This window comes from Podarcis gaigeae (assembly GCF_964106915.1).
Source record: "Podarcis gaigeae genome assembly, chromosome: 1".
In the NCBI taxonomy this organism is placed as follows: Eukaryota; Metazoa; Chordata; class Lepidosauria; order Squamata; family Lacertidae; genus Podarcis; species Podarcis gaigeae.
This window is the reverse complement of record NC_139678.1, coordinates 79,339,790-79,353,284: the sequence shown is the minus strand read 5'-3', so window position 1 is coordinate 79,353,284 and position 13,495 is coordinate 79,339,790. Positions and strand designations below refer to the sequence as shown.

General features: G+C 46.9%; 1 protein-coding gene and 1 long non-coding RNA gene across 10 annotated transcripts in view; one reads left to right on the top strand and one right to left on the bottom strand.

Annotated features, from left to right (window-relative positions):
• The window catches only part of B4GALNT4 (beta-1,4-N-acetyl-galactosaminyltransferase 4), a 165,628-nt gene that overhangs the window by 149,741 nt on the left and 2,392 nt on the right, over window positions 1–13,495 (top strand). For all 6 annotated transcript variants that reach the window (XM_083756136.1, XM_083756138.1, XM_083756140.1 and 3 more), the window contains 7 exons: window positions 487–578; window positions 2,177–3,461; window positions 4,593–4,906; window positions 6,675–6,828; window positions 8,095–8,167; window positions 8,259–8,412; window positions 10,727–10,853. In XM_083756136.1, the coding sequence (XP_083612262.1) occupies window positions 487–578; window positions 2,177–3,461; window positions 4,593–4,906; window positions 6,675–6,828; window positions 8,095–8,167; window positions 8,259–8,412; window positions 10,727–10,853 (2,199 nt within the window). The remainder of the gene's footprint in view (window positions 1–486; window positions 579–2,176; window positions 3,462–4,592; window positions 4,907–6,674; window positions 6,829–8,094; window positions 8,168–8,258; window positions 8,413–10,726; window positions 10,854–13,495) is intronic.
• The window catches only part of LOC310825371, a 54,215-nt gene continuing 52,493 nt past the window's right edge, over window positions 11,774–13,495 (bottom strand). For all 4 annotated transcript variants that reach the window (XR_014555219.1, XR_014555220.1, XR_014555221.1 and 1 more), the window contains 2 exons: window positions 13,057–13,312; window positions 11,774–12,442 (listed from right to left, as the gene is read on the bottom strand). This is a non-coding gene — a long non-coding RNA (uncharacterized lncRNA). The remainder of the gene's footprint in view (window positions 12,443–13,056; window positions 13,313–13,495) is intronic.

The following is a 13,495-nucleotide window of genomic DNA, read 5'->3' as shown; positions in this document are numbered from 1 at the left end:
TGGCATAATCCATTGATCTTGATGCTGTTCGGGATATTTCAAAGTCAAGTCTCTGGCTTTAGTGTTACCTCCCACCTTCCATTTTGTAATCTGTTTCAACTGCATGCAACTCTGTGGCAAACATGGCCAATTTGTGGTCTCTTCTACGAAGGGGCTCTGAAGCTCAACTTCAAGAAGAGACTCTTGCCATCAATATTATGTATATGTCTGCCGCTGTCTACCTCCATAAGAGACTACTTCATGCATCTAACAGGGCCCCAAAAAGCTTATACTACAATGCACTGGTAGTCTTCAAAGTGCCACCAGACTGTTGTTTTTACCACAACTGACTACAGTAGTATGTCCCTTTGGAATCTGCAAAAAAGTAGGCTGGGTGCCTCTTACAAGGATTCCCTGCTAAGCAAAAGCCCCCAGGCTTATCCTTGAGCAACACAGGTGTGTGTGTGTGTCTGTGTGTTATCTGAGACTTGTTGCTTGGCCCTCCAGATTTGGCTTTTACAAATACATGAAGATGGACGAAGAGGAAGAGGAGGAGGAAGATCCACACCAGAGAGCCTTTCTCTTCCTGAATCCTGAGAGTAAGTAGTCTTTGGGAAATACAGCTTCCTCCAATCGGGCAGGAACCACACTCTGATCTCTGTCCATTTTATGAGCAGCTTCTGAAGTGTGTGTGTGTTTATGAGGCTAGAATCCGTCAGGGATTCTCTAGCTGTGATTTCTGCATTGCCGGGGGTTAGATTAGATGACCCCCGGGGTCCCTTGCAACTCCACAATTCTGTGATTCTGTGTGTTTCGGTGGTGTTAGAACAAGCAAGTCTGTTGTGCCACCCACTTACAGGGACTGGAGTCCCAGGCAGGTTGTGTCACGGCAACAGATTGCTTGGTGAGGGTGGGAGAGTAACTGCGGGCAGCTATTCACTAGCCTGGCTCCTGAATGCATTTACAAAGATTCTTTATTTTTTGTCGCTTTGATTTCCCTTGTGGCTCCCATGCAAGAAAGCTGCCATGAGATATACTGTATTTTTTGTGTATAAGACTATATCCCCCCCTATTTTTTCAAGTTTAAAATTGGGGGTCGTCTTATACACGGAGAGTGCATATGGGGGATTTCTTTATTTGGAGTCCCAAAAAATAGGGGTCAAGTTATACACCGAAAAATACGGTACCTATTGCCAAAGACTGGAATTCTTGGGGTTTATGCCCTGGCTACCTCCATTAAAAGGGGCATGGAGAAAGTCACTGCCACCACTGAACACCTGGGAAGAAGAGTATCTGGTTCTTGCCATGTTCTGTGGGGAGTTTTCTGGTATCTTTAGCAGCTTCCTAATCTCTGCTGACAAAATGCCTCTCTCCCACCTCGACCTCTGCAGGCGACCTCTGCAATCCAGAGGCAAGCTGTCCAAGGGCCCATCTGTGCTGAGACCAAGCTAGTGAATACCTTGAAATGCAATCAGTACTCCCCCCGCCCACTCCAAATCTTGTTTGTAGCAGCAAGAATATTAGACCTTTGCCATCCCTTTGATATGCAGCCTTGACTCTCCTCAGTTAATTTATGTGATTTTTACTACTTAGTATGGAGGAAATTCTCTCTCGATTCATCTGGTTGAAATGTACAAAGGATGAGGGCAGGGCTATGCCATCCAAATGCCTTGTTAAGTCCCAAAGAGACCCAAATTATGCGTTTAAAATTAATTATTCAAATCCGCACGGCGTGTACACATTTTCCCATTTTGCATGAAGTCATTTAGTTAATTTTGATCCTACAGACTGTGCTGACCAGCACCAGGGGTAGGGAAAGAAAGGTCATTAGGGATGTGTAGGCCAGAGAACATAACAGGAGGCCCTGAGGAAAGGGCAGCTAGACATGGAGGAACCATGCATGCTCAGACAAAGCATCACTCCCTCAATACTAGAGACATTCACAGACACAGCCTGCACTTTTCCCAATCTATTTCAGGGTCTGACCTCATGCCATGGTGGTACACAGAGACTTTGCTTACCAGTACCCAATACTCACCCTCCCCTGCTTTCTGTTCCAGGCCTTCCCCCAACCCCTTCCTTCCTCAGCTGCCTCTTGCCTTAGAGTCCTCCAAACCCTTCTTGCCTTCGAGTTTCCCCTGCACTTGGGCCTGTTACCCATGAGACTTTATCTGCTCTGCTGCTGGTTATTTTCTAGATTTTCTTGAAGAGGAGGAAGAAGGAGCCGACAGTCCTGAGCCCACCAACCCACTCCCTGAGGACAAGGACAAGAGCCCGGGTGTTCTGGATCCAAATGTGTTCACAGGGCTTCAGAGGAAAGAGAAGCCCCTTGTCACAAAGGATTATGGGAATGACATGGACTACTATGCCTTCAACCAGAAGCAAAAGAGGTTTAATGAAGAGGGGACCCTGACTGGGCAGCCTGTTTCTACAGGTACAAACACTGGACCAAGCCAGAGTCCTGTGACTCAGTCAAAGGCATCCCAGGCCTACGAGAAGGCAGCCCCTTTTGGGGAGCAGGTGGTTCTCTATGGCCGGTCCCTCAGCTGGGCGCAGAATGAGGAGGACAAAGAGGCCGGAAGGAAGGAGGGCGAGCTGGGGCTGCTGTTGCCACCTAAGCGAGGCAGCTCCCTCGGCCTCCAGCCTCGCCTCTCTATGCCTTTCTTTGCTGGGAAGGCCAAACAGCAGAGCCCGAAGGAGGAGGGGCAGCCCAAGAAAGAGACCAAGAAGCCCCCAGACAAGGTGTACGTGACGCGGCTGCAGCCCAGCAAGAAGAAGGCCCCGTCCCAAAAGGAGGCTTTCCCCGGAGTCTTTCTCTACCCCAAACTGCCCAGGAAGGTGCAATTGAACTCCAGGCTCCCTCAGCGGCGGCCTGCTCCCTCCAGCAAGCTGCACACCATCCCTGGCCATAGGACCCCTTGGCTCACTGGCAATGCCTCCAAAGAAACAGACCCTTCCAAAAGGAAAAGCCAGCGGGCCAGCAGGAAATGGGAGCAGCTGTATGACCAAGAGGCCCCCAAGGCCCGAAGGAAGCAGAGGGTGCGGCCCAGTGCCTTGAGCCTGCCTGCAGAAGGGCTCTTCAGCCAAGAAACCTTTGAGGTCACCACTGCGGCGAGGACCACCCTGGATTACAATTCCTCTGAGGTGGTGCTGCCTGAAGGCGTGCGAGTGACTTCCTTCCTGCGGATGTCTGAGATGACGGAGTCCCAGCAGGAGGAGGGCCCAGAGAAGGCCCTGGGGGAGGAGGCTGAGGAGGAGCTGTCCGATTACAGCTACGAGAACTCTGAGCTGCAGCAGAGCTGGCTGGAGGACTCCATCAATTGGCAGAGGACGTTCAGCGTCAGCCCCGTGGATTTCGAGCTGCTGCGCTCGGACTGGAACGACCTCCGGTGCAACGTCTCGGGAAACCTGCAGCTGAGCGAGAGCGAGGTGGTGGACGTGGTGGCTCAGTATATGGAGAAGCTCAACGAGAAGAATGGCGGGTAGGAAGGGAGAACTGGGGTGTGGAGGGGACAGTGTCTATACAATAGGCAAGGGCTGAAATGCGGACCCCATGCCCACCCCTTCCGCTCAGGAGACATACAGAGAGTAAAAGAGCTTACTCTTTGGGAAGATGTTGCATTCACTTAGGACAGCTGGAAGCTCTCCTCTGATCAGTGGGCAAGGGGGTAAATCAGCAGATATAACTGAATTGAATAGTAGCTGAGGCCTAACACTACCCCTGGGAAACGGAGGGGCAGATGAACTCTTGGGGTAATTGTGACAAAACAGATAAGGTTTGCACAGAAGGACTCTGAGAAATCAGGCTTCTACTTAGTCTTTCTGCTTGCTGTAAAGCAGAAGTCGGCCTCTAGTTCGATCCAGCCAGAACTACTACTTCTCAACTACCAGCAGATTCTCCTAAGTCCCACTTCTCACAAACGTATGCCCTTGTTCCTCCTACCTCTGTTAAGTTGTGAGGCACACAAACAACCTGCTGCTTTATTGAAGGCCTCCCCATTTATGGAAATGCCTAAAGAATCCCCCTCTGAGAGAGCTGTGGAACTCCTGCTTTCATAGACCCTGTTTCTGCTGATTAGGCCTGTTTGGAGCAGGGTTAGCCTATGCAAAAAGATTATTGTTCCTGTATTCCCTGTAGCTGCTAGGGCAGCATTCTGTGTGCATCGGGGCGTCTCCTAATCTGCCCCTACAGATCCTAAAACAAGGAGAAGCGTTCCTGGAGTGGGGAAGGGCCCCAGTGAGAGCACATACCGTGCACGCAGTACCTCAGGTTCAGTCCCTGGTGTCTCCCATTCAAAGTGGCAGTTCAGGGAGCAGATGATGGGAAAAGACCCTTCCCTGCCTGAAACCCTAGAGAGCCACAGCCAGTCAAGACTAGACAGTTCCCAAAGAATCCTGGGAACTGTAGTTTGCTAAGGCTAGCTCTGTGAGGCTGGGGAAACCCAGGCAGATGGGGGGGGGTTATAAATAATAAATTTATTCTTGTTGTATTGGGGATCCTATATACTTTAAATGTACGGTCTGAATGTGATCCTGGTGCAAGGTAGCTTCTTGCGATGAGGGTATTTGGTCTAGGCCGGGACTGCGTCAGCTTTCCATTCTCCCACTCACAGCATCTACACCCTCTTGAGGATCATCAATGTGGAGAAGAGGCGAGACACGGCCCGGGGCAACAGATACCTGATAGAGCTGGAGCTGATGGAGAGAGGCCAGAGGACTGTGCGGCTCTCAGAGTACATCTATGTCCTGCTGCACCAGGGAAAATCAGAGGACAGCACTGAAGTGAACCCCGAGGGGCCTGCGACGGTGTCCACTGAATCTCAGCCATCACCTAGTGCCTGGAGCCTGCTCTATGGGAAGCCCATCCTGTGCCGACCTCTGCGGCTTAGCTGGAGGCACAATGTTATGGTGCATTTTGTGGTGCCAGGTAAGGGACTGTCCCATAAATAAATGGCTGCTTTTTTAGGGACTAGTGGAATGAAGGGCGGGTGGCAAAACAAGACTGGCAACCACCAACAGTGGCTTTTTTAAAAAAAGTGTGCTGAAAGTGGTTTGAGAGATGCCTTCCTTTCCCCTGCTGTATACATATATTCCTTTTGTTTTACCGTCACCCCTGCTCAGACATGTTTTGCAGTTTCTTTATAACAATGCAGCCGCCTGCAAAACTTGTTTTACCAGAGGGGAAATTGGGTTGAGTCTGCATATTGCAGGCAGCGATCCTTCATTCATTCTGCCTTCATTTCTCAGGGCAGGGGGTAAGGGCATGTCTTTAGACCAAGAAAGATTTGCTTGGGACCTTGGCCCAATTTATGGGTTACTCAAGGGACAGCGTTGCTGCCTCTCCACTGTTGTTCCCTGGGGCACTCGGGTGACAGATGAAATGAGAAGATGTTTTGTGTGTGTGTGTTGTTGTTTTTTTACAATATATCTGAGCTGCCATTCATCCTGTTGATTCTGTGTACCATACACATTTCATACAAAATATAACAAAAACAACTTCCTTTATGACAGTGGACAAATGGACAGGCTATAAGACTATAGAAACTAAAAACAGGGTGAGGCAACGTAACCCTTTAGAATCCCTTGATAAATAAAAACATCTTAACCTGACACTACAAAGACTGTATTATCAGCACCAGGTGTACCTCTTTGGGAAAATCACATGGGAAATATCTTTATCCATACCCCAGTTGGGAAGCTAGTTCAGGAACTGAACTTCCCATAAGATCCCTCCCTCCCACAAGATTTCCTCATTTTGTAAACTATAAGACTACTACAGAATACAGATGTGAGGCATTCTGGCTTTCCCCCAACAAATAGACAGTGAAGAGGCCATGGTGTTTCACTTACTTATAGTCAGACAGCTCTGTGTACCATGTCCCCCCCCCCCCCCAAAAAAAAAGCAACAAGGCAAGTCCTGTACCGCTGGGAGAAAGATAAAACCTGTGGCAAATTAATTAAAATTTGTGACTGTTTACACATACAAAAACCATATTCTGTGATGAGAATGTGGATGTGCCAAATATATGCCATGATCTGGAGTTAAGGGTGAGCAGCGAGGTGGCTACGTTTGGGGGTAATACCCAATGTTTCAGGATGCTAAAGACAAAAAGGAATTGCAAAGAGCTCCTAGAGATGCTCTCCAAACTAGGGGGATGGGCATTAACCTGACAAATTCTGTGTAAGTGTAAGTGTTGGGAGGATATCCTCATGCTGGAGGATAAAGCTGTCACGGCTATCATGATGGATGTATACTACATCCGAGTCCAGGATCAGAGACAGCATGTCTCTGAGAACCATTTGCTGGGGAACAGCTGTGGGAGAATGCTAATGTACTCAGGTTCTGCTTGTGGACTTTGCAGAGGCATCTGGTTAGCCCCTGTGGGAAACAGCAGGTTGCTGGACTGACTGGGCCTTTGGTCTGACCCAGCAGGGCTGCTCTTAACTATATATTTGTATTCACTCACTATGTAATTATTCCCTTCTTCTGCTCGCTGAATGCTGAATTGCCACAGGCTGAATGCCACTGAAGTCTTGGCTATGCTTGAAACACATGCTGAGAGTGTTATTCTCTTGCCACTGCTGATATGTGTCCACATAGATCATACGAGTCTTTTGTCATGAAGATGCTCCCCCATCAACATGGACTGAGCATGCTTACAAATGCTAACGGCCTGTTTTCATAACTTGCACAGTTAAAAACCAAGCACGCTGGGTACAGCAGTTCATCTCAGACATGTCTAACCTATACTTGAACACCAAGGATGCCAACTTCAACGTTATCCTGGTAGACTTTGATAGTGACGACATGGATGTGGAGAAGGCACTTCAGGAAGCTCACCTGCCCAGGTAATGCAAGGAACATTGGAAGCTCTGGAGCCTGTCTCATTAAGTTTCTGTGCTTGCACAACTCAAGTCTTGAAGCCACCGCTGCTTGATTTCTGAGCTGGACCAATAATGATATCCAAGCGCATTACTTTGGATGATACAGTGGGTACAGTTGGCCGCTAGGTAGATAAATAAAGCCATGTAAATTATCTACAGCTTTATTTCCTCTCCAGACTTTTCAGTACTGTGCATGACTAGCCTGCTTTTTAGCTGTCTGTAAACATGAGGCTTGAAGAGCAAATGGCAAAAGCAGAAATGCCCTAGATCATGTGTGTATGGACAGAGGGGGCAACGATAGAACCATGCCTGCTGAAATCCGATGCCCTATTAAGCATGTTGTGTCTGTGTACACACTGCCCTTGCTACATCCATTTCTCCATTCAGTCTGTGTTATGATGATGTCTTTGCTTTATGAGTTGTGACCAAATACCAACCTGATTACTTAATCTGCAAATAATATCCTTATGGCTTCAAGTTTCAATCAGTTTCATTGGTAAATTAAGACTGCAACTCTTAGCACACTAGAGAGTGCACCCCACTGAAAAGAATGGCATTACTTCTGAATTGGCATACATAGATTTGCACTGTAATGGACTTTAAACTTTGCATTTTAAACGAGATCCTTTGCATGTTTGCCTGTAAGTAATCCCTCTGAATTTCATGGTACTTCTTCCCAATTAGGTGTGCAAGCATAGTTGATTAATCAGTGACAGACCACTTTAACTAGTGGGCCTCAAAGTTAAAGGACAGTTATTCATTTGCTGAGTCTCTTTTCATTCAAGCATGTTACTAATAAAGAACAAGAAAATATTGATGTTCCCTTCTAAAAAAGAAGGAATAATCTATTTCCCCCCATTAAATTGCAAAGTATTGCAACCCTTTCAACAGCTCTAAAATGTATCCACGTTGAGGCTAGGGTAGCATGCAAATTTATTTAAATATACTTAATTCAGTTGAGTTAAAGGTATATCATTTAATCAACTAAAAATATGTAACTTTCTCTAGCCTGCCTTGATTGTAGTTTGGTGTTTTCCTTCAGCTGGTGGGACTCATATCTGTTTTCATCTTTCTGGTATTTGGAAGTCCCTGGTGGTTAGAACCAGGTTTCAAAAGATGCAAAAACAACCCCACAACTTTGGGCTTACACACACAAAGAGAGAGAGACAGAGAGACACACACAAGAGAGAATCTCTGCACCTATTTCACTGGTGTGCATCTTCTTCACAGATACCAATACTTGAAGCGCACAGGAAACTTTGAGCGCTCAGCAGGACTGCAGGCCGGGGTTGACGCCATAGAGGTGAGGACCGAGGGCAAAGGGGATAGCTGTTCCCAAGACTGCTTCATACCTGATTGTCATGGCTTGTCTGTGCCACTCTTTGATCCCTCAGGATGGCAGCAGTATTGTGTTCCTGTGTGACCTGCACATCCACTTCCCCCTCAACATTCTCGACAGCATCCGGAAGCACTGCGTGGAGGGAAAGCTGGCTTATGCGCCCATTGTCATGCGGCTGGGGTGCGGGAGCTCACCGCGAGAGCCCAATGGTAAGTGAAATACGTCTGGCTGCTGAGGAAGTGGAGGAGGCTGGACTGACTGACTGACTGAATGAATGAATGAATGAATGAGGCTGCTTACGTGAGAGGCAGCATGATTACATTCCTCACATAGCCAGCTTAGTGTTGGGCAGCAAAAATTTGTTAAATAGCCAAACTGCTGGCACAATAATTGTGCCCTTGTTCCCATCTAGCCCTCTTACAGGATGCCTACAGACACACAACACAGATCACTGAGATCACCTGGAGGAGTGCTGTTAATTGTCCCCCAATTGGCCCCAACTAGATGTTGGGCATTTAGTGTCGCCTGTCCAATGCTGTGGAGCCCTCTTCAAGCACAGATTTGGCAAGCCACCTTCACTTTTAATTTTCATGGAAGTCTCCTGAAGAATTTTTATGCCAACAGGCCTATACAGCTGCTTAAAACTTTCTTGTGTAGCCAGTTGTTTTAATGATTGTTCTGCACTGCTTTTGGTGCTTTTTAATTTTTTAAAATTTTAAAACATGTTTTTATATTGCTGTGTACCACCCTGTGTGAGGGCGGGATGTATGTTTCATAAATAAATAAATAGAAATAAATAAAAACCTCTTATGTGAAACTCTCCTTAAAACTTCACTCTCATTGCAAGAACAGAAATAACATGCAGGTTGACAGCTGCTCTGTAGGCTTCAGCTCAAACCTCTTGTGGCTCCGTCAGGGAAGTTTTGTATCCCCTTTGCAACCCAGCAGAGAAAAGCCAGACCATTTGCCTGAGGGGCGCACCACAAGTTCAGAAAAGAACCCAGGAGTCTTGGGTTCTTGGGAAACCTAACTTGGCTGCTCTTCTCTAAATGGTTTTGACAAGAAAAGCCCTGAATAGTCATGCTGCCAAGTGAGACTGTGGAGAGAGATTCAGCATGTGTGGGGATGTTTTAGCAGTAGAAAGCAGCTGGGAAGTGTGTGTGTGTGTGTGTGTGTGTGTGTGTGTGTGTGTGTGTGTGTGTTAGAGAGAAAGCATACACCAAAGTTATGATTTTTAATACCTGGTGTTATTAAATTATTTATTATTGTGTCAATGGGTCCATATATTTTATCTGAAATCTTCAGGCTATCTGGACTTTGTGCAGTAGGCATTCCTTTTTTGCCAAGTACTTGTCACTTGAAATCTGTTTCATATTTTTGACCACTGTGTTGAAAATCTGGGGCAGAAGAGCCCTGGAACAGATTGGGCAGCAGAGTGAATATGCTTGCCTTCTCCCAGGGCTCTGACTTTGTTAAGAACTGCTGCCAGTCAGCACGGACAAGGCTGTCTGTGTCAAGTGAAGCTGGGCAGGTACTGGAACAATGTGTGGAGGCACTAATGGGTTGGATGAGGGACAGTAAATGGAAGCTAAACCATGGTGAGATTGAGCTGCTATGGATTGGTGGTTCCTGGGACCAGGAAATAGGAATGTCTGTTCTGTACAAGGGTGCACTGCATCACTGGGACAGGTGCATAGTCTGGGGTGGGGGGGGGGGGACTCCTGGATTTTACTTTACCTGGACAGGAATAACCCAGCTGCAGCAATCCAGGTACTAGTAAGCTCCTGCAATCAGCTCTATGTGAAACTGCCCTTGAGGATGGTCTGGAAACTGCATTTGGGGCAAAATAACAGCAGTCAGAGTAATGGATATGTCTGCACAAGACCATATAACACTGGTTCTCAAAGACCTGCGCTGGCTGACTGCATGTCACTGGGCCTTGTTTAAAGTTTTAGGTGTAAGTCCTAAATGGCTCAGGACCTGGAGATCTGAAGGAGCGCTTGGGGTTGGCTGTGGAAGGTTCTTCTGCAGTCCCCTTGTTAACTGGAATCAGGCAATCTGGGACTTGCCAGAGGACCTTCTTGGCAATTTGCACCCTAGTGGTGGAATCATCTCCCCACTGAGCATGTTGGGGGGGGGGACAACATGGCCCTGTTGTTTGTAACAATAGATAGATCAACGCTTTTTCTTTGTATTTTCCTTTTTTGTTTTAATTGATGCTTGTATTTTAAATTGTTGTACCTTGCCCTGAAATCACTACTGAAGGTGGGGGCACAATATAATTTGTATAAACAATGAATAAAGAAGAATAGAAACAAGTCCTGGTTTCGCAGAAGTTCATCTAATTAAAGTTATCTCTATAAGTGTTTTGAATCCACATGAGATAATATTTGCTGCCAGCAGAGGACAGAGTGGCTTCTTTGGGTAGCAAAATGGATGGGAGACCAGAACTGTCTAGGCTCTCAAGCATAGCCTTGCTTCCATGTCAAGATCCCGGCAACATTCTTGGTTCATTTTTCTCAGGCTACTGGGAGGTGAATGGCTTTGGTCTCTTTGGGATCTACAAATCTGACTTTGACCGAATTGGTGGGATGAACACAGAAGAGTTCCGGGACCGCTGGGGTGGAGAGGACTGGGAGCTGTTGGACAGGTGAGATTTCTGGGATGGCCCAGAGCCCCAAAATCCCCCAGTGCTGGGTAAAGATCTGGTGCAGGACAAGGCAGGTTTATTGACTCTGGGTACATAGCTGGCAACATTTGGTGTAGAGATGAGGATCTTGAGGTCTACTGCACTTTGCAGAGGCGTCTGTCACAAGTCAATGATGTCATATGTGCAGGCCTCAACATATGTAGCATGGTTCAAGATCCCTGTTGCCATCCCTGAGCAGGGTGGGCATAATCAGCACCACTTAGACAAATTTAATGCCCTAAAATACTATTATGTTTATGTTAAGGAAGAAGGTGATATTCTCTAGCATTCTAGCCTCTCCCCCCACTTTTGGTCTTTCCTCTCTTTTTTGAAGGACAACAAAATTAACCCTTTCCTTCCCCAACAGCAATGTTCTAACCTTTTTTAATGAAATTCTTTGGAGGTTGTGTTTTCTGTTGCTGCACACACACCTACCTACATTTTTAATTGAGAAGGGGCAAACTGCAGCACAGCCTCTCTCTCACCTGTCAACGCAAAGCTGTACCGCCCCTCCATCTATTGGATGTTGTTCAATTGACTTTGAAAAGGGCCTGGGGCTTTCATGCCAAATCTGAAATGTGATTGGAGCCTCTGCTGTGACTTTGCAGAAATGCCCCGAGGCTGTTGGTCTACTTGAAGATTTTTTCATTTCAAGATGTGCCACCAATTCCCAGTTCCTTGTTGTAGTGTTCAGAAGGCCGGGATGCTGCATTCACCCTTGATTTTAACCTCTGCTAACAAAGGGGAAGCCATTCACCCCAAGGTTTGCACAGGAAACCTGCAAGGTCTCCCTGTCCCTGACGTACACTGGGAGAAGTGAAACCCTATCCCCTTAGTTGTTAGATGAATATTCTTCAAAGAATAATGAAAGAGCCAAAACCGGGATTTCCTCATACTTATCGTTTATTTCTTACATTTATAGGCTTCCTTTCAACCAATCTGGTAGAGCTATCAAATTATCAAAATGTCTTTAGAAATTTAACCATGTAAATTGATTTTAAAACTTGCATGCCAACATTGCAGGGTCACATAACTCAACTGAGGGCCCTTCGATTGCTGCAGTCTTAGAACAACCTCCTAATTTTCTTTGGGGTGCTGCCAGCACACAGCAGAGGCAGGGACCTTTGCCCCCACCAGTGAATTTTGGCCCCTTCTGCTCTTCCACCGAGAGAGTCATAAAAGAAAAAGCATTGTTTATCTGTCCTGCAGAACTGGCCCCAGTGAACTGTATCCCTAGCACCAGGTAGTGTTAGAAAAGCAAAAAGCAACACTTTCAAGGCTTGTCTGTATGACCATGTCTTTCATGAGTGGCTCAGCCTGGAAACATGGTGAGGGAGATGCCACCATGCCATAGTTGCAGTTTTGGATTTGGCCAACCACAGTGATCCTGTTTCTTGATAGCCTTTGGATTAATATGGACCAGCACAGTAACTTTCATGTCACTGTGAGATCTGTCATTGTGAGGTTACTTTTGAGATCTGGTGCAGATGGCACTACAAGTGGCTGACTCCCCACAAACTTACCATTCACATGAGTGGTCTGCTCATATACTGTATTTTTCGCTCTATAGGACACACTTTTCCCCCTTCAAAAATGAAGGGGAAATGTGTGTGCGTCCTATGGAGCGAAGGCGCCATAGCCCCACGACCCTCTCCCGGCTGGAGAGATGACGTGCGGCTATGGCAGCAGCCTCTTTAGCTGCGCGCCACCTCTCCAGCCGGGAGAGCCGCGTGGGGCTAAAGAAGCCCCGCTTACTCTCTCCCAGCTGGAGAAGTGACGCGTGACTATGGCAGGAGCCTCTCCGCTGCGCCTTTCCGCTGCTCCCTGACCTGCTCTTTGGGGCTAGTGGTGGGCTTCCCCCCGCCATCCCCAAAGAGCAGGTCGAAAGGAACCTGAAGCCTGGAGAGCGAGAGGGGTCGTTGCGCACCGAACCCTCTCGCTCTCCAGGCTTCCAAGGTAGCCGTTTGAACGCACCTTAAACAGCGCCTTGTTTTAGAGCGGGAAAACAAGAAGGGGAAAATTCTCCCCCTCTCTGCCCAGCACCTCCTGCCACTTTGCTGAAGGGGTGCTGGGCAGAGAGGGGGAGAATTTTCCCCTTCTTGTTTTCCCGCTCTAAAACAAGGCGCGTCCTATTGTCCGGTGCGTCCTATGGTGCGAAAAATACGGTAATCATGATGCCAGAAGAGATCACTTTTTTTTCCTTCTGTGACCAGAAAAAAACTGCAGGTTCCCAATTTTTGTATTCACAAAACAGCCATGATATTGTGTGTTTGCTCTTCTAACATTATGCTGCTTATGAATATGGACCACTTACTTAGCATTTATTTTCAAGGAGTAACAGGCAGCAATACCAGTTCTATCCTCTCTTATGTCAGCATGTTTGACACCCAAAAAGGTCGCCATCTGGAAGCAGTCAGATCCTAGCAATGAAGGATGAAGAAGACAAGAATTACTTGTCAATCTGAGGCCTTTATTTTTGCAGTCGGTGGTCAAAGCAATTTATATATACTCACAATAATAAACAGAATATAAATAAAATATGCAACTAACAACAAATCCCTGCATGCATATCCTTAGGCACTAAGTTCTACCCTTTGGAAGTT